Source organism: Carassius carassius, chromosome 24, assembly GCF_963082965.1.
Source record: "Carassius carassius chromosome 24, fCarCar2.1, whole genome shotgun sequence".
In the NCBI taxonomy this organism is placed as follows: Eukaryota; Metazoa; Chordata; class Actinopteri; order Cypriniformes; family Cyprinidae; genus Carassius; species Carassius carassius.
The window spans coordinates 11,659,660-11,681,187 of NC_081778.1; the positions used below are offsets into that span (position 1 = coordinate 11,659,660).

General features: G+C 38.1%; 1 protein-coding gene across 1 annotated transcript in view; it reads right to left on the reverse strand.

The window, feature by feature from the left end:
* LOC132103796 (uncharacterized) overlaps positions 1-21,528 on the reverse strand; it is a 57,146-nt gene that overhangs the window by 32,029 nt on the left and 3,589 nt on the right. The window contains exon 2 of the mRNA XM_059508886.1: positions 208-245. Within this exon, the coding sequence (XP_059364869.1) occupies positions 208-245 (38 nt within the window). The remainder of the gene's footprint in view (positions 1-207; positions 246-21,528) is intronic.

Below are 21,528 nucleotides of genomic sequence, written 5' to 3' on the forward strand. Positions count from 1 at the left end.
ACTACAAGCCAGTTCTGTTAAGCACTACGTCCTGTTAACTAGACTAATATGCTAAGAATGTCTTTGTTAGCCCCCCCCCCCCCACACACACACACCCTCACCCCCCAAACAGGAATTTGTGGTGTGGAGTGTCATAGTGTGTCAGCGCTATTGAGCTATTTAGCTAATTTAGTATATTTATGTTGGTGTAACAGGCAGCTCCTTTACCTGTTCCCCATCCTTCTGCACGGGAACTCCATCTGCTGCTGGAGAGAGAAGGAGATAAAAACAGTAGATTATAGCAGGGTGCTTTCAGATTCAAACAGGAAAAGTATAAGCTGGTCATGTATTTTGTGATCGGAAGAGTATGTGACTATGATATAAAAAATGTTAAAAAAATATTTCAATGATGTAACTAGACAGAGGAATAATTTCTTACAATGAAACACTGTATTCAGAGTTTAACTGTTACATCAATGCAGTCTACAGTGTATCTACTGTCTAAATTTCTGGTAAAAAAAGTGTCACCCTAATGGTAATTAGTGTTGGTTGAGAAATTGGTCCTTGTTTACTTGTAATTCATTTTCTTTTAGTCAGTATAATAGTGTTACAGAGCATAATTGATTGCACTAAAAATTATTATACCTTGCAGTTTACACTGTATGTGGCAAAATATGTTATAGTACAGAAATTATATAATCTTTTACAACCAGTTAATGAAGGTGGACTGTTATAGAGCTTTATTTGTGGAATTATCAATGGTGAACTTTTAGTATGCGGTATAATGATAATGCGGCATAATTCAATATGTGCTTGTCTTAAAAAGCCACACAAGTGTAAATACACACAGACAGCACAGTGAAACCCATTAAATTAAAGACAAATTGAAAGCTCAATACAAATATAAAATAAATGCTGTTTAATATTAATACATACACTGTAAAATTTTACAGTAATTTTACAGGGAATTTAAAACAGTATATACAACATTTCACAGAATGTCTGTAAATATCCAGCACTTTTCTGTATTCAACCTGCTTCATTTAGAATACAGTATCATACAAATGGCATTGCATTATGGGACTGAAGTTTTTAATTTAAAATGTAGGAGAAGGAAATACATTTTAACTTCTCTCACAATGCGTTTAATGTTTTGTAGCATTATAGAGTGGGACAAAATATCAAAATGGAATATATTGTTGTGCTTTTCTGTCCAATACAAGAATCAATACACTGGTGCCAAATATTGATATTTTAATTAATAAAATAATGCATTCTAAATTGATTTCCCTGCTCTCAGTGTTAACTAGCATAAGAAAAATAGGTTTTAATGGAGGACAGCAGTATGAGTAAAATAATAGATCACCCAGCCATGTTTAGGTCCAAAGTCTGTACTGGATTGCACCAATACTGTCAAAAACACACATATAATACAAATATATACACAGCTGGTTATGTCTAAAGTGAAAGTAAACAGAAAGTAAACAAGGCACTGAACCCCCAGCTGTTTCCTGGATGCTGTAGCAACATGGCTGCCCATTGCTCTGGGTGTGTGTTCACTACTGTGTGTGTGGACTTAAATGTGTTAAATGCAGAGCACAAATTCTGAGTATGTGTCACCAGACTTCACTTCACTTATAGCCAAAAGTTATCTTATGTTAATCTTACTAACTGCTTTGGAAAATGGTGTGGTAATGGTTTTTGTTGTTGCTGTTTCAGGTCGAATCATCATGCAGATCCAGTGTTAATGTAAGTGTCGTGTTTAATTTCACAAGTAACATAATCATGTTTATGGCAAATAAATAAATGACTGAACAATTTTTTGTCAATAAAAAAAGTTGTAAGCTTTTTTTATGCATATTTAATTGCATGTTTTTTGATTTGATAATTAGTTCCACAAACCTGTCCTGTTTATTTTTAATTGCCCTGTTCTAGTATTTAAGCCTTGTCTGTTCCTTAGTTCATCGACTGATTTTATTAGGATTTACGTTGCTGAGTACTGGATACTTTTTGGTTATGGACCTGTGGATATTCCACTGTGTTTATGTTTGAAAACTCTTTTTGAACTTTGCTCCTTCATGCGCTTGATTATCTCAACAGTTACATGATCCTTCAGAAATCATTCTTATATTCTGATTTATTATCAATGTTGAAAACTGTTTTTGATTCTTATACTACTATATATATACTATATATATATATATATATATATATATATATATATATAGTACAGACCAAAAGTTTGGACACACCTTCTCATTCAAAGAGTTTTCTTTATTTTCATGTCTATGAAAATTGTAGATTCACACTGAAGGCATCAAAACTATGAATTAACACAATGTGGAATTATATATGGAATTATAAACATAACAAAAAAGTGTGAAACAACTGAAAATATGTAATATTCTAGGTTCTTCAAAGTAGCCACCTTTTGCTTTGATTACTGCTTGGCATTCTCTTGATGAGCTTCAAGAGGTAGTCACCTGAAATGGTCTTCCAACAGTCTTGAAGGAGTTCCCAGAGAGATGCTTAGCACTTGTTGGCCCCTTTGCCTTCAGTCTGCGGTCCAGCTCACCCCTAAACCATCTCGATTGGGTTCAGGTCCGGTGACTCTGGAGGCCAGGTCATCTGGCAAGGCACTCCATCACTGTCCTTCTTGGTCAAATAGCCCTTGATGCCTTCAGTGTGTCTCTACAATTTTCATAGTCATGAAAATAAAGAAAACTCTTTGAATGAGAAGGCGTGTCCAAACTTTTGGTCTGTACTGTACATATATATATATATAAAAAATGTATGTATTTAATTTATTTCTTTTTTCTTTTTTTTGGTCAAATAAATGCAGCCTTGATTATCATAAGAGATGTTATATTGATGGCAAAATACAATCAAATCCTTGAGGAAAATCTGCTGCCTTTTGCCAGAAAGTTGTCAATGGGAAGAAGGTTTACCTTCCAACATGACAATGACCCAAAGCACACAGCAGAACTGAGAAAAAGGTGAATGTCCTTGCATTGCCTATTCAGAGCCCAGACTTAAACCCCATCAAAAATCTGTGTAATGATTTGAAGACTACAGCCCACAAATGGTCACCATTAAATTAAACTCGAGATGTTCTGCAAAGAGGAGTGGGCAAATATTGCAAAGTATACGTGCAAAGTTAGTAGAGAGATGTATCACAACAGACTAAAGGCTGTAATTAAAGCAAAATGTGGTTCAACAAAATACTGACACAAGAGGGTGATCTTTTTTCCAATTCAGTCATTCTTTTTGTTTTGTTTTTTGACATATCTGTGTTATATACTTGGATGCTATAAGTGACACTGAATAAATACAGCTGGATAAAACAAAAACTGAGTCCGTCTTCATTTCAGGCTGCAAAGCATCAAAATGTGATACATTTAAAGTGGGGTGATTCTAAACACACCATGTATGTATACAAATATATATCTCTGGACATCAACTTATTACAATTAATTTGTATATAAGACATGCTCCCCATCACAGTCATTTCCTGCTACTGTTCACTGGGAAGTCACATTGCAGAACCACTGTAAAGTGAATGGATGACAGGAAACACTAGCACTATTGAAAGTGTAACTGAATCAGATCCCACCACCTTTCACCTGCCTACGTACATGCTGTTCTTTCATTATAATCACAGCTTGACCTAGTGATAAAACACTACAACAACAGAGAAAGAGAGAGAGAAGGAGAGTACATGTGGAGGTGGCAACAGAGTTAACCAGGAATCCAAGTAAACAAGAAAGAGAGTGAGAAACTCATTTTTCCTTCCCTCAACTACTGCAGCATAACATTGTTATAGATTTCATTAGATCTCATGCACTGGCCCACTTCATAAGTGTCGTGATAACATAATTAAATAATTACGCGGTCCATCACCTAAAGAATGATGGGCCAAAACAGATATGGTGGAAAACAGGTCAGCTGTATTTGGGCCTCTCTCTCTCCTTTTATTTATTTATTTATTTATTTATTTATTTATTTTTGCGCCTTCCTCACACAGTCTAATCCTGACTCCACAAAAACGTAATTACAGAAGGCCCTGTGCTAATTAAGCTTGAACACAGCTTTGGTCTCAGGGTGATTTCACAATTATTAAACGAGTAATATTTCATAATCAGCCATGACACGGGCTTGGGTGTGTAACCTTACACTGTGCTAATTATGTTGGAATATTTAGAAAGGATTTTGGTGTTGCTGACCTTCCCTTGTTTTTCAGAGATGGTATAATGCTTGTAGATGCACTTGTTGCACATGTTGTAATTAATTAAATAATGTGGGCAAACAGGTGAGACTGATAATAAGAGCTGTTAAATTAATCTCAGTGCATATTAACTTTGAGATAATTGTCTGTTACCCCATATAACATTCTTTTAAAAGTTAACATAGGTAGCAAATAAATATCATGGTTGAAAGCTGTAACTTAAAAGATACACTATTGGCTGTTTAAAAAAAAAATGGATGAGCCATTATGGGTGCCATCAGAATGAGAGTTCAATCAACTGATAAAAACATCACAAGTAATCCACAACCCAGTCCATTAATGTCTGATAAAGCAAGAAGGTGCGTGTTTGTAAGAAACAAATTCATCGTAAGAAATGTTTTACTTAGTACCATTGTTTCTGGATACAATATGTGTTTTTTTTATCCATAATATTGCTTTCTCCAATGAAAATGTCCTGTTGTCTGAATCAGGAGAGAAATATGCACAGACCAAGCACCATTTATTAGAGAAAACAGTTGATGAATTATTAAATTTTTGGGCGAACTGTATGATTTGTTTGATTTAAGTATGAAGGTCTCATTAATATAATACAACATATGCCTGATATATGTGTAATATAATGAGGATACAGAAATAGAAAGCAGTTTAGTGAGATATTTGAGAGGGAAACTATAGTTGATCTAGTTGTCTGGATGACAGAGTAGCTCTGTACCCTCTGGAGTGATGGCTAAGGCTGTGACACACTGACCTACTGATACACTAATGCCAGGCATTTTATTCTGTCTCTTTAGAGATTGCTCACTGGCGAGATATAAATTCATGCAATGTTGTCATGCTTTGAAATTTAAAGTCGCATTTCCTAGAAAAAAGGTTGCAGTTGTGAAATATAAATTCACATTGTGAGATAGAATGCACACTGGGAGATAGTGAAGTCACGATTATGAACAATAAAGTCACAGTTAGAAATACTAATAAAATTGTAAGATATAAAGTAACACTTCAAGATAAAAAGTCACGATAATGACCAACAATTTCACAATTGAGAGATATTAAGTCAAAAATGTTAACAAATTTGCAATTCCTAGAAACAAATTTGACATTGCAAATTATACTCACACTTGCATTTCCAAAATTACTCAATTACAAAAACAAATTTCCAGTTAGGTCAGGCTGTGACATATAAAATTGCAATTCCTAAAAATCTAAGTTGTAAAAATGTAGCAAAATATTGAGTCACCCTGTGAGACAAAAAACACACTGAGATATGACGTCACAATTACGATAAATAAAGTCCCACTTGTGAGATATATAGCCACCTGTTTTAATGTACAAAGAGGAAGAGGAATATGTGTAGTGGATAAAACACAAAGACTCTAGCATATAAGAATTTTTTTGTTGTCTTTTTAGAATCTAATTTAACCCGATAATATGCCATTAATTGAACTCTAATGCTATTTGGAAGTAAACATACTAAAGAAAGTTCCTGCTGACTGTACAACTGATTTGATAAAGACTGACAATTATTATTAAATGTCATTAAATGATAATAAGGCACTGCAGAATCTAACATTCTCCATTCACTCAGCATCCTAGAATAACATTGTTCCATTGTTTTGAGACCTGGATTTATGACAAAAAATAACTAAACTCCCATGGTACATACAGTCTGGATGACTGTTTGTAACTCACCAAAACCACATAAATAAGTATTAATATATATATTCTTATATATCTTAAACCCCATTCATATCTTCCTTATTACACGGTGACTGTGATTTTCTGGTTCCTCCTTGACTTTGGACTTTTGACCATTCACCTGTCCACAGAATTAATCACCTCTTCCAGAAAAGAAAACATATTTCCCTGACGTAAATCTTAAGGTGCCTAAGGCAGAGTATGCCCTAGATACCAATGCAAGCATACGTACACACACATATAGTTACACACCTTTGGGATTAATTTAGCCAGGATTTAATATTATATACACTTTTATACACATCTCTCTCACACTATCTGTTTACTGGCTCTACAGCTCAGCTACCTGGAAAAAGACTAAACAAAAGTAACTGTAAACCTCATAGTGACACTCGGCATTCACCGCTTTTGTCTTTGTTAGCATTGCAAACTAGGATTTGAATGGCTCACAATAGTATCAACTATATGCCATATTTGTAGTGGGTTTGCCTCCACAATCACATCCATGCAAGAAATGTTCGTTTGTGTTCAGGTTGAGGTTTTGTGAATTTGTCTAAGCTTCCGTGATTTTTTTTTTTTTTTTTAAATCATGCCAAACAGGGTTGGAACTTCTAGCTTACAGAGTCATTTTCAGCGTTCCTGGCACAAAATGCATTTTAGTAAGCTGCTTTACTAACTGTCGGCACTGGATGTAGAATCATGAAAAAGGATAACAAAGGTACAAATTAAATAACCACATACATGTACTGTGGAGAAACATGTCTCCACTCTCTTTCATGGCCAACATAAACAGTTGAAATAATTCCATATCTTCCATAAAATTCCATCTTATTCCATTAAATCATGGAAATGTACTCTCCAAAACCAAACATTAATTCAGCTATTCATAATCATTTTCCATTTTCTGAAGAAAATTTGAATATTCTGAAGGGGTTGCTTGGGTATTCTGAATGGTTGCTAGGGGGTTTTGAGTGGTTCCTAAGTGATCGATCCTTAAATGTAAGAATATAGAATTTTTTTTTCCACATTTTATCATGAACCAGTTGAAGAGTTTCCTTGATTATAAAAGTAAAAGTAAGCCACCCTTCTGCTATATTGCACTCAAAACTGGAAAGCAAATTAATCATTTTCCATTTTCTGAAGAAAATTTGAATATTCTGAAGGGGTTGCTTGGGTATTCTGAATGGTTGCTAGGGGGTTTTGAGTGGTTCCTAAGTGATTGATCCTTAAATGTAAGAATATAGAATTTTTTTTTCCACATTTTATCATGAACCAGTTGAAGAGTTTCCTTGATTATAAAAGTAAAAGTAAGCCACCCTTCTGCTATATTGCACTCAAAACTGGAAAGCAAATTAGTTTCCTCAGCAAAAACAATATGGGATGAGTTAGGTGCCGAATAAGTTATACAACCCGAATTACGGAAAAGTTAGGACGTTTTTTACATTTTAATAAAATGAAAACTAAAAGACTTTCAAATCACATGAGCCAATATTTTATTCACAATAGAACATAGATAACATAGCAAATGTTTAAACTGAAAAAGTTTACAATTTTATGCACAAAATGAGCTCATTTCAATTTTGATTTCTGCTACAGGTCTCAAAATAGTTGGGACGGGGCATGTTTACCATGGTGTAGCATCTCCTTTTATTTCAAAACAGTTTGAAGACGTCTGGCCATTGAGGCTATGAGTTGCTGGAGTTTTGCTGTTGGAATTTGGTCCCATTCTTGCCTTATATAGATTTCCAGCTGCTGAAGAGTTTGTGGTTGTCTTTGACGTATTTTTAGTTTAATGATGCGCCAAATGTTCTCTATAGGTGAAAGATCTGGACTGCAGGCAGGCCAGGTTAGCACCCGGACTCTTCTACGACGAAGCCATGCTGTTGTTATAGCTGCAGTATGTGGTTTTGCATTGTCCTGCTGAAATAAACAAGGCCTTCCCTGAAATAGACGTTGTTTGGAGGGAAGCATATGTTGCTCTAAAACCTTTATATACCTTTCAGCATTCACAGAGCCTTCCAAAACATGCAAGCTGCCCATACCGTATGCACTTATGCACCCCCATACCATCAGAGATGCTGGCTTTTGAACTGAACGCTGATAACATGCTGGAAGGTCTCCCTCCTCTTTAGCCCGGAGGACACGGCGTCCGTGATTTCCAACAAGAATGTCAAATTTGGACTCGTCTGACCATAAAACACTATTCCACTTTGAAATAGTCCATTTTAAATGAGCCTTGGCACACAGGACACGACGGCGCTTCTGGACCATGTTCACATATGGCTTCCTTTTTGCATGATAGAGCTTTAGTTGGCATCTGCTGATGGCAAGGCGGATTGTGTTTACCGACAGTGGTTTCTGAAAGTATTCCTGAGCCCATTTAGTAATGTCATTGACACAATCATGCCGATGAGTGATGCAGTGTCGTCTGAGAGCCCGAAGACCACGGGCATCCAATAAAGGTCTCCGGCCTTGTCCCTTACGCACAGAGATTTCTCCAGTTTCTCTGAATCTTTTGATGATGTTATGCACTGTAGATGATGAGATTTGCAAAGCCTTTGCAATTTGACGTTGTGGAACATTGTTTTTAAAGTTTTCCACAATTTTTTTACGGATTTCTTTCACAGATTGGAGAGCCTCTGCCCATCTTTACTTCTGAGAGACTCTGCTTCTCTAAGACAAAGCTTTTATAGCTAATCATGTTACAGACCTGATATCAATTAACTTAATTAATCACTAGATGTTCTCCCAGCTGAATCTTTTCAAAACTGCTTGCTTTTTTAGCCATTTGTTGCCCCCGTGCCAACTTTTTTGAGACCTGTAGCAGGCATTAAATTTTAAACGAGCTAATTAAGTGGATAAAAGTGTAAAATTTCTCAGTTTAAACATTTGCTACGTTATCTATGTTCTATTGTGAATAAAATATTGGCTCATGTGATTTGAAATTCCTTTAGTTTTCATTTTATTAAAATTTAAAAAACGTCCCAACTTTTCCGGAATTCGGTTTGTACTTCCAAATACTTAGAGTTCGTTTACACCATTTTCAACTTTTTGTGTGCTTTTGGCCATTCATTTACATGACAACAGCTTATGGTGATGTCATGTGCATGTGTATATAGTCAATATAGTGACGTTTCCAGTTGCATGCCTGGTATGTGTAATAGCATTTTTATTTTTTTTTTGCGGTTCCATGTGAACGACGATTGCTTTGATAACATTGTCATCTGTACTCGCATTTCAAAAATGCAAAGGAAGAATTTTTCCTTTTTTAGCACGCTGTTGTCATGTAAACGACTACACACACATTATCACCCTTGGCGACTTCCTTCTGAAGACATGCTGTTGTGTGGTCAGCTCAAATGGATAAATGATCTTGTCAGCAAAAATTTCACTTGCAATTTAAAGGATTTGATAAAAACATATACAAACTGTATCCCTCACACTGTCTTCTCCAGGCATTCATACTGTAGTTCTTATTACAGAAAAACTTTAGAATTTTATCAGCTTTGCTATGGGTCCTTAGAGCTAATAGTAGAAAAACTAATGAATGTCATTTTGTTTCAGCCAATGCAAGACCACGGCAAGGGGCATGAGGCTTAGCTGGTGTACTCAGAGGAATTGTTTTTTTGTTTTTTGGCTGCCATGAATGTAGCCTACCATGTTTTAAGCATAGAAATAATAAGTCTTACATGCTGCCTTTTGGCAATCAACTGATATTGGTACATTTTAGATTCACGAGCATAAACAGACAAATAAGAAAAATAAATATATAAAATACTAAATTATTTGTGTGGCACTCTCACCAAGTTTGTTCCTTGCCCAAGATCCCTTAAACTGTCTTAAACTGTTTCTTGAAGATGGCTAAGGACTAAACTGCTTGGATTGGACAGAACAGTTAAGGTAAAAGTGTTTTAAGGTGATTTTGTGCCTCTTTGGGATGACACTATAATGTGCCATTTAATAGCAGAATGCAAGCTTCTGAAAAGCACATAACTCTGAAGTATGACATGAAGTGTAACATGACTGCAGTTTTAGATACATCTAAAAAATCATTTCCTTTCATCATGTCAGACCAATTAAACTGGTAATATGCTTTCTGTCTATATTCTCATTTTACAAACCTCCACTTGGATTCCAAGTATTATCAACAACAGCATTGCCTGAGGACTTACTGCTAATGATATCCAGTCTAAAACATTCCCAATTAAGTAGCCTATCATTGCTGCATCAAATTCCCACTCGTGCATTAAATGACTTATTCTTCCCCATTTCTTTCTTTTTGCTTTCGGTGCAGTTTAATCCTAGCCTCAGACCGATTCATCAAACATGTCCAGGAAATCTGCAGAATGCATGGACAGTGAGCGGCGTGCTTTGTTTAGCCTGTAAAGCTGTTGCAGTCGCTGCTGCTGCATTTGGAGCAATAACAGGAGAGCACATGATCCTCCTGAACGATGAGGTGACTCGTTTTCCCCAGCGCTTCTCTTTTCTCTGATACTTCCCCTGCGGCCAAACTACGATGCAACTCTGGTAGTAACGAGAAAAGAGGAAGAATGAGAGAGGAAATGAAGTATGAGAGAGAAAGAAAGCGCGGCCGTGCGGGACGAAGAACCCGCATCACCACAACGCGTCTGCCGCTGCAAGTTATTCTGACAGCCGCCGCTTAGAAAGACTCTATCCGTCTCTGTCTATCTGTTAACGGATGACTGGGAGAAATTCTATCAACACGGGACGGTTCGGTGACTGTCAGCTCGAGAGAGAGAAAGCGCGGTTCCGGCTGCTCGTGGCCGCTGTACGCAGTGCTCGTGGCTCGTGCAAGGGCTGCAGCTGGTGCCATTGATTAGCAGCTCCCTCACGCGACCCACGCCACGCGGGGTGTGACCCGTGTAATTAATGCCTGTCCATCTGTCTGCAGCAGGCTGTATTTCTGCAGCATACTAGCCCAACGATTAATCTATTTCTATAAACAACATATTGCGGTCATTCAGGCGATGTGTGACTGCAGAAGAGCACTGCAGTTCTTAATGATGTGGAGTCTCATGTCTTTGAGGAACTCAGGCTTTGTATCTCCTCAGTCATCACTGAAGATCACGCATTGAGTCGAACCTCGCTTGCAAGGGCGTTGTTATTCAACGCTGGCAACAATAGAAAAGATAGGCTAGTTTTGTGCGTTTGTGAGAGAGCGCGCGCTTAGTAATCACATATCATTAAGTGTGAGTCCCTTAATAACATAATATCACACAGAGATGTCATGCAACTGTATTAAATGAAGGCGAGAAATGTGTTAAAGGCTGCTCTGCGCTGCCTGTTATTATTTTTAAAACAAAAAAGAGTTCAAACAACATTTTTTATATTTATCTAGGTAGCCTAATTATTAATAGGTAGATATTTTAAATAATAAATAATCTTTAAAAATAATATTAATATTACATTTGATTCTAAAACCATCTGAATGTCGTGTCAAACAATAGCATACTAGCTAAATAACATGCAAAACGGTTGAATAATGAAATGCAATGTAATTATTAATTATCGTTATTAGATTGTGACATATTTTAGTATACATTATGCAAAAGGCTGTACATTAAATAGGATGTCCGAATACACAGTATTTGCAAACAACCTGGCTGACATGCTGCATCTGCTGAGAAGTAGTCTAGTGCCGGAGGATATTTGGCTACCCCATGAGGCCACTGGAGCTATAAGGAGCTGTCATGTTCAAAAAGCTGAAAGATAAAAGTGAGCTGTGAGCCAGGTGTCTGTCTTCAAAGTAACAGAGAAAGTTGTTTATTAAGCATACCTCTTGTTTCTGATTGTTTCCCAGTTTGTAAAATAAAAATAAAAAAACTAGCAGCTTTGTCATAATTATCTAAAATAGGCTTCTGGTTTATGAAACCTACAAACAAAATGCAAAAAAAAAACATATTTGTTAAAAATGTAAATAAAAAATTATTATCAAAATATGTAATAAAAAAACATAAAATAAAAAATTTTCCCCAGTTGTTTCCCAGTTTATGTTTTTTATTAGTAAGTTATAATAATATATTATATTATTATATAATTCTGGTTTGGCTTACACTGATGACAGAACTGCTGCTATTTAAGGTAGCATTTGTAGAACTCAAACAGTTTTAGTTTTAAAACTGAAAAATGAATAGTAGCCTACTTATGTTCTATCATATGGAGATCGGTGGCTTAGAAAAAGCAATTTCATTCTACATAAGGATGGTCGGGTGCCCTCCATGCTGATGGACATGTGGAGATCATATATGAATAGCGTAGGCTAATAGTAGCCTACTTCAGTAACCACCTATCAGACACGTCCAACTGTGAATTTATTGAATGTGATTTTTCCCCCAAACCACTTAAGTGCATAACCCACCCCACAGCTGCTTTTATTGGTCAAATAAATCAAGCAGTCACCTGTCCCGAAAAGGTCAGGCTTCATAGATTCAGTTCAGAATAAATTACGAATGGATCCGAAGTGTGACAAACAATACTAGGTTGTGCAACCAACTAAGGTTGAAATCAGCTTGGATTTGTTTCAGCATTGTGCAGGTAATCAGCACTGTGTATGACATGACCAATGAAATCTTTAGAATTAGCTAAATATTAGAATTTACTGAAAATTAGTGCTGATTTTTCAAAGTGTGCTTCTAATCTTGCTCAGATTGAGTCACCAGTATTATCAAGCAAAAAATCACTTTTCACAATGGATTCCACCTAGGGCTGGGATAAACGATTATCTTTTAAACGATTAATCTAGCGATTATTTTTTTCGATGCATCGATTAATCTAACAGTTAATTTTTCCAGATCGATTCGATTTCGATTATCTCCCCATTAATTGACTACTAACAATTTATACATGTTGATTTACATATCTGAATGAAAAAAAAACATGAATTCCTTAACATTGCAATATATGTTTATTGCTCTTAAAATTACAAAATAAAAGACTGACTAAGAATGCATTACTTTGCACTTGTATAGAGATAGCATTCAATAAAACGTTGAAGCCTTGAAAACACATAGCTTACTGAAACAAGCTTACTGAACACATAGGGCCTAGCTTACTGAAAAAAAGTTCTTCTTTCAGATGAAAATAACATCAACTTGATGTCTAGCATTCAATAAAGAAGGTCACCCAAAATACTTGTTTAGAGCAATTGAAAGAATACAGTAACCAATGTAAACTTGAAGGCTTTAAGCTAATACAGAGTGCTTTTCCAAAAAAAATAAATATAAAAAAATTAACAGTGGGAGCCAGCAGCCTGTCATGGAGAAAAAAAAAATCTCTGAATGCTCCACGTGAAACTTTGGCGTTCCGCCCTTTTTCTATCGTGTCTAATGATTTTGGTTAATATGCACAAGGGAGGGAGAGAGAGAGAGAGAGAGAGAGAGAGAGCGCAAGACAGCGCTTGTGTAGTTTGAAGACTGTGAGTGCGCGAGTGCGTGAAACGTTGGAGTTTAGAAAGAGAGAGAGCAAGACAGCGCTCGTGTAGTTTGAAGACTGTGAGTGCGCGAGCGCGTGAAATGTTGGAGTTTTTCTATCGTGTTTAATGATTTTGATTAATATGCACGAGGGAGAGATAGAGCAAGAAGCGTTCGTGTTGTTTGAAGACTGTGAGTGCGCGCACACAGCCGGGGCTCTATCTCGTACGCGCCCTGTCAGTCATTCTATTCTAAATCACTCACCAATCAAATAAGGCTTTGACAATCTGCCAAAAAAAAGATCAATGCAGAAAAAACCCCTGGATTGGTTATATAACGTTGGCCAGAATGTTGATCCGGCCATCGCGTATATTCAGCGCACATAAGGTAAACGTTTTGCAAACGTTTTTTCAGAGAAATAAAAACAGGTAGATGAATCGATGCGCATATTTTGCGTCAACGTATTTGTTGTGTCGACGTCATCGATGACCTCGACGCGTTGTCCCAGCCCTAATTCCACCCAATAACCAGAAGCTAATTTGGCCAAGTAACTTCACAAATATGAGCCAACTAGCAGTCATTATACAGACTGATTTATTAATGTATGTATACTGTCTGCTTAATATCTGCTGACACTTTAATTTGATGCTTCCCCAACAGATATTCTACTGAATATAAGTAACTTTGAAAGTATGTCAACTTATTCTACTGACCCCAATTGATCTGTAGATGTAAAGTTATGTAATTAGTATAATGGCTAAAGCGGACTGTCGAAATAAAGTGTAAACTTGAGTTTCATTGCTTTATTCGGATATGACAAATATTATGGCACTCACAAATACCTCTAAAGCTGCCATAAAGTAAGCAAGTCAGCTATATCCCACAAAAACAGGTAAATAATTTAAATAATGGATTAGAACGCTCTCGTTACTTAATCCTAAGGTTTACTGTATGATATTTGCTATGCAAATTTCTAAGGCCTCTAAATATGTTGAACATTTTGCTAAAAACATATTGTACACAATCTACTAAATGACTACTGTCGTCTGATTGATTGTTACTTTTTTTATCAAGTCAAAGACCTGTTGGTATCAGTCTAAAAACATTTCCCTTCTGGTTGTTGTTCATTTGTCTATTTTTAGAAAGTTAAAATTATAATGACAGTATATCAAGATGAACATTTGCTGGACTGATGCAAATTAGGTTGTTTTATTATTTACATTATATTATTTACATTATTTAAACAAGTATAATGTTTAAATTGTTCACATGTGATAGAACAGGCTTTTAAATATGCTCTAACTAAGCTAAACTAATATTATAGATGTTAGGGAAGCAGACGGACAACCAGGTGAGTAACAGTGAAGGTGGTTTATTATTAACAGCAGAGTAACTGAGTGAATGAACGTGCAGGAATGGGTGAGTGTCAGAGTTCAGGTGTGCGATCCTTGAATGAATGACAGGATTTTCCTTTGCAGGAACAACAGAAGGGAGTTTCCAGAATAGATTAGATCTTTGCTTGAAGTGGAAGACAGACTGATGGTGCACACCCACGCACCACTTGACTGGACTGACTGGCTCATGGCTCGCACTCCACTGGAGAGAGGATCTTGACAGACTGGGATCGTCAGCGAATACTGGTAAGTAAACACAAGAGAGATTGGTTAGTGACACTCGTAGAGAGAAGCACTAGAGTCCGCTTCGAATAAACGAGCCTGGACAATGAGAGGTGCGTGGTGTGTGCTTAAGGTGCAGGTGTGTATTGTTAGAACTCAGGTGACTGTGATCGCTGGCTGATTGTGGTGGAGGAACCTGGCCAATCCGTGACAGTATCCCCCTCCCCAGGGCCCGCTCCTGAGGGCCGAGACCTCCGGCGTCATGGTGGTCTCCCTCGTCCACGAGGTGCAGGATACTGAGGATGACTGGAATGGAACTCTTCCATGAGCGTGGGATCTAGGATGTCGGCTCTTGGGATCCATGATCTTTCCTCTGGTCCGTATCCCTCCCAATCGACGAGATATTCCAGTTGACCACCACGACGTCGGGACTGCAGGATTTCTCAAACAGAATAGATGGACCCTTCCTCTAGCATCAAGGGGGGAGGGGGTTCATCTTCGTGGCCAGGTTCTGTGGAGGGAATAAGAAGTTTGTGAAAGGGTTTGAGCAAGGAGACGTGGAATGTGGGGTGAATTCTATATTGCGGTGGTAGTTGGAGTTGAAGGTGACGGGATTGACCTGTTCCAGGATGGTAAAGGGGCCAACAAACCTGGGATTAAGCTTTTTTGGAGGGTAGTTGCAGACGAATGTCGCGAGTGGAAAGCCAAACTTTATCTCCCAGATCATAGACTGGGCCTGAAATCCTCCTCCGGTCAGCGTCTTAGATCTGCGAACTGCCCTCTGCAGATGGTGGTGAGCTTCGTCCCACACTCTCTCACTCTCCCGAAACCAGTAATCCACTGCGAGGACCTCAGATGGTTCACCATTCTGGTGACCATTACAGAAGGTCCTGAGGAATCGTCCCACTTCCTGGATCTTCCTCTCTGTCTGGCCGTTGGTCTGAGGGTGGTAGCCAGAGGAGAGGCTGACTGTCACACCTAGGAGTTTGAAAAATGACTTCCATACCCGGGATATGAATTGGGGTTCCCTGTCTGATACAATATCCTCTGGGATCCCATAATAGCGAAAGAAGTGATTGAAGAGAAGCTCGGCAGTTTCCAGGGCAGTGGGGAGACCTTTCAGTGGCAATAGCCTGCAGAACTTCGAGAATCGATCTACTATGACGAAGATGCAGGAGTTTCCATCCGATGAAGGTAGATCAGTCATGAAGTCCACTCCTAGGTGTGACCAGGGACGGTTAGGAATCGGCAAGGGGTGGAGCTTTCCTGCAGGTAGATGTCGGGGACTTTTGGACATTGCATACTCCTTACAGCCTAGAACATACCTCCTCACATCCCTTGCCATGTCCGGCCACCAGAAGCGCTCAGATAGCAGCGAGAGAGTGTTGTTGACCCTGGGATGCCCAGTGCCCAGGGAGGTGTGAATGGTGTGAATAAGATCTACCCATTGTATCCTAGGGATGAACTGACGGTTAGGTGGGTAACCCGGCGGAGGTCGAGGGTCAGGAGTGGCGACGGCTGGAGGAGCGGACCATTCGATGGGACTGATGATTATATCTTCAGGTATAATGTTGGTGGTTTTCTCAGGTGTTTCTGGAGAATCATGTAATCTAGATAAGGCATCGGCACGGACATTCTTAGGGCCAGGACGGTAAGTAATGGAGTGGAACCTTGAGAAGAATAATGACCACCTTGCCTGACGGGGACAGAGCCGTTTAGCATCACGGAGGTGCTGGAGGTTTTTATGGTCAGTGATCACTTGAAATGGATGGATGGCACCTTCCAGCCAATGCTGCCACTCCTCCAGGGCGAGCTTGATGGCCAGGAGTTCTCGGTTACCGATGTCGAAATTCCTCTTCACCGGGCTGAGCTTCCATGAGAAATAGGCACATGGATGGAGTAATTTGGGTGTCCCATGGAATTGAGAAAGGACGGCTCCAACTCCGGCAGTCGAGGCGACCACTTCTACGACGAAAGGGAGTTCTGGATCTGGATGCGTCAGGAGTGGAGCTTGTGTGAAAGCAGATTTGAGGGAATGGAAGGCTGCGGCCGCTTCAGGAGTCCAGAGAAGACTTTTTGGTTTCCCCTTGAGCAAGTTGGAGAGTGGAGTGGTAATGATGCTGTAACCTCATATGAAACGTCTGTAAAAGTTGGTGAATCCAAGAAATCTCTGAAGTTCTTTGATAGTGGGGGGTTCTGGCCAGGTAGTTACTGCAGCCACCTTCCTCTCATCCATGCGGACCCCCTGTCGGTCAATGATGTAACCCAAGAACTGGACTGATGGGAGATGAAATGAACACTTCTCCACCTTAAGGAAGAGGTGATGTGCCCTGAGTGTGTGGAGGATCTCCGTAACATGGTGATGATGTTCGACCTCATTCCGGGAGTAGATGAGGATGTCATCTATATATACGACCACGAAGCGATGCAGAAACTCCCGGAGGACTTCATGTATGAAGTTTTGAAAGACGGATGGGCCGTTGACCAAACCATAGGGCATAACCAGATATTCATAGTGGCCAGTAGGGGTCACAAAAGGGCTCTTCCATTCATAAACCCTCCCGTATTCTCACCAGATTGTAAGCGCTGCGGAGGTCCAACTTCGTGAAGATGGTAGCAGAGCTAAGTTGTTCGAGGGCCGCAGGGACGAGAGGAAGGGGATATTTGAATTTGATTGGACCTTGGTTTAGGGTCCGGTAATCAATGCATTATGGTTCATTAGGAATCAGGTCAATGGCGCAGTCCCATGGCCGATGAGGAGGTAGCTAGGAAGCTCTCTTTGGGCAGAAGATGTCTTGGAAAGACGAGTAGATGTCAGGAATCTTCGTGGACTGTTTCTCGAGTGGGCTTTCAACTGACGTGACATAGACTGGGACAGGATTCGGAATAGGACGTGGAAGAACCGGGAAACATTTTGGTACGCATTCTTTGCCCCACTTCATCCCTCCCCCGGAGCCCCAAGAGATGATGGGATCGTGCTTCACCAGCCACGGACGCCCTAGGATGATATCCATGTTGGCTCCCTTCAGAACCAGCAGCTGAATATCCTCCTTGTGTAAGGCTCCGATTTGAAGTGATATGGTTTCCGGTGAATACGTGGACGTGCAGTGATGAACTTGGTTATGGGTTGGATCTGGTAAATACTTGACGAGGCTTCGGTACGGAGCTGGAGCTGGCGACAGATGGTCCCCGAGATGAAATTTCCTGCTGACCCGGAGTCGATGAGAGCGTGAACTGAAACAGAGGATGTAGGGGTGGTTAACTGGACACAAATAGTGAGAGGATGCATCTTCTAGGAAAATACAATAGGAAAATACAGAGTGACAACTTATATTTATATGCATTTTATATAAGATATAAAATGTATATATTTATTATTTTATATTAGACTATTATAAAGTTCTCATCGATTTACATTAAAATATTTCAGAATTTACTTTTTGGGCATAAAATATCAACAAACTCTGAATATAACGGAGTGTTGTTGTTGTTTTTTATTCCTTGTGTGTGAGCTCCAAATTCTCCTTTATCTTACTGTATGAGCCATTAAAGCCTGCTGTAACAAATATTATACTTTACAAAAACAAATACACCAACATTTATTGCTTTTTTATATATATACAGTACATACCAAAAGTTTGGACACACCTTCTCATTCAAAGAGTTTTCTTTATTTTCATGACTATGAAAATTGTAGAGTCACACTGAAGGCATCAAGGGCTATTTGACCAAGAAGGAGAGAGATGGGGTGCTGCGCCAGATGACCTGGCCTCCACAATCACCGGACCTGAACCCAATCGAGATGGTTTAAGGGTGAGCTGGACCGCAGACAGAAGGCAAAAGGGCCAACAAGTGCTAAGCATCTCTCGGGGAACTCCTTCAAGACTGTTGGAAGACCATTTCAGGTGACTACCTCTTGAAGCTCATCAAGAGAATGCCAAGAGTGTGCAAAGCAGTAATCAAAGCAAAAGGTGGCTACTTTGAAGGACCTACAATATGACATATTTTCAGTTGTTTCACACTTTTTTGTTATGTATATAATTCCATATATAATTCCACATGTGTTAATTCATAGTTTTGATGCCTTCAGTGTGACACTACAATTTTCATAGTCATGAAAATAAAGAAAACTCTTTGAATGAGAAGGTGTGTCCAAACTTTTGGTCTGTACTGTATATATTAAAATGTTTTTCTGACTGTTATTTCATATGTTAGGCTATGAAGGGTTAACAGAAAACCCAGCTCTATACGCATAAATGCAAACCCAGTCAGGAGTCATAACACTCCCAAAGGAACAATGCCACTCTTGCAGGGAGTTTAGTTTAGTCCCAGGAATATTCACAATCATAATGCATGAGTAACACTTATTCACTCACTTTTTTTAGTGGACATTTTAATACAAAACATATTCCCCAGGGTTTTTGAATGTGTGCATGTGTTTTTGCTGAGTCAGGCAGTTGGAGACATGGCAGCTAGGGGATCATTATGAAGCTCTAGCTGCGGACTCGTGCCAAAAACCATGGCTTGCTGCACTGAGTTCAGAAACTGCTGAGAGTACCTGCCAGATGCACAACAGCCCTCGCTCATCCATACATTAAAGTCTCAGGTGTCTAATATGGTTAAAGTGCATTAGATCTGTGCAGGTTTCCGTTTTTAAACCGGTAATCTATAAAGAAACATTGATTTAATGCAACTAATAGTTTCCATGCATTTTTTAAAGTATAATGTACAATTAGTTGTGCATATTCAAGTCAACATAAATCCAAAATTATTACATCTTATTTCCCTCCACAATATTGAATTAAAATAGGTTGCGAAGGAGGTTTCATGTTCATATTAATGGTGCAATACAAAACGTTGTTCTCTCTATCACCATCTGTGGTTGAAAAATAAAAATTGCAAGTTACTTGATGAGTTTATTTGTTTATTTATTTAGTTATCATTGTTTTGCATGGATGAGTCTGATGAGTAACTTCTTGGTTATACCCACATTTTACAAATTATCTTAATTTGTGTTCAGCAGAAGAAAGAAACTCATACAGGCTTGGAACAATTTGAGGGACAGTAAATTATGACAATTTTCATTTTTGGAAAATAAAAAAAAGAAAAAGAGAAGAATTACCATGTCTTTGATTTACGTGCAGCATGCAATGTGATTTTACCATGTAATGCGAATTTACTTCTTGGCACTAACCTAAATGGCTTTTGACTAAAAGGTTTTGGATATCAGAGAAAGTTATTTCACAGAGGGATGAATGTGTTTTTCAACTTGATTCGGTTGTTTTATAAAGTGCCTCCCCAGTGTGATTCCAGCCTTACCGACTTACATCTGGGTCACATCTACATTTAGCAGATATTTTGAGAAAGCTTCAGCAAGCATATTTATTTGATGCCAAAACACTTTAAAGGAGAAAAAACAAACATGCCTTTGAGTGTCTTAGACATGACAATAAACTAGAACCAAAGATAATGCAGAAAATCATACAAAAAAAAAAGAAGAAAAAAGGGCCACTGAACAGGCTTTCAATGTAATAAAATGTTTTAAGGATAATTACATGTTTGAAATGTTGCTGCCATTAAATTATGAAATCATCAGCACCAAGACGATGTTTTTGTGATCACATGACTCATAAATGCAGGAAATCCTAATTTATTGGTACTATGAAAAAAGTTGTTGTTTTTGAACCAGTAAAATGTTTTTGCGTTATCACAGTGCTGAGCTGTACTTGCTTGTTTGTTTTGAATCATTTACCAGCAGTTTTCAGCAGGATGAGAGTGTGTACAGTCTTTGTGATATCCACTGGCTTTGTTTCACAAGGCTTCACTTTACAGATCAATATTGAGCTACAGTGCTGGACAGAGAAAGTGGTAAACACCCAGAATCTTACACTATAAACACACACACACACACACACACACATGCAGATGTGGATGTCTCATTTTACAAAAAGATTAAAATACTTCTACAATAGCTCAAATACTCAAATCTATCTATCTATCTATCTATCTATCTATCTATCTATCTATCTATCTATCTAATTATATTTTATATATAAACAATTTAATATTTGAAAGTTGTAAAAAGTATCATTTCAAGTGGCAGATTGCCAAGCTTATTTCTCAGCCAAACCTCTTTGATGAAACATATTTGCTTTAAGTTCACCCTGAGGTAAGTTTATATTTCAATATTTTAACAGCATAAGATTGAAGGTTCTTTGTTGGTTAATGGTCGCATTACATTCAGGTCAAGATTTAATATAATATATATATATATATATATATATATATATATACAGTACAGACCAAAAGTTTGGAAACATTACTATTTTTAATGTTTTTGAAAGAAGTTTCTTCTGCTCATCAAGCCTGCATTTATTTGATCAAAAATACAGAAAAAAACAGTAATATTGTGAAATATTATTACAACTTAAAATAATAGTTTTCTATTTGAATATACTTTAAAAAAAAATTATTCCTGTGATGCAAAGCTGAATTTTCAGCATCATTACTCCAGCCTTCAGTGTCACACGTAACATCCAGTCTATCACATGGTCATCTAGAA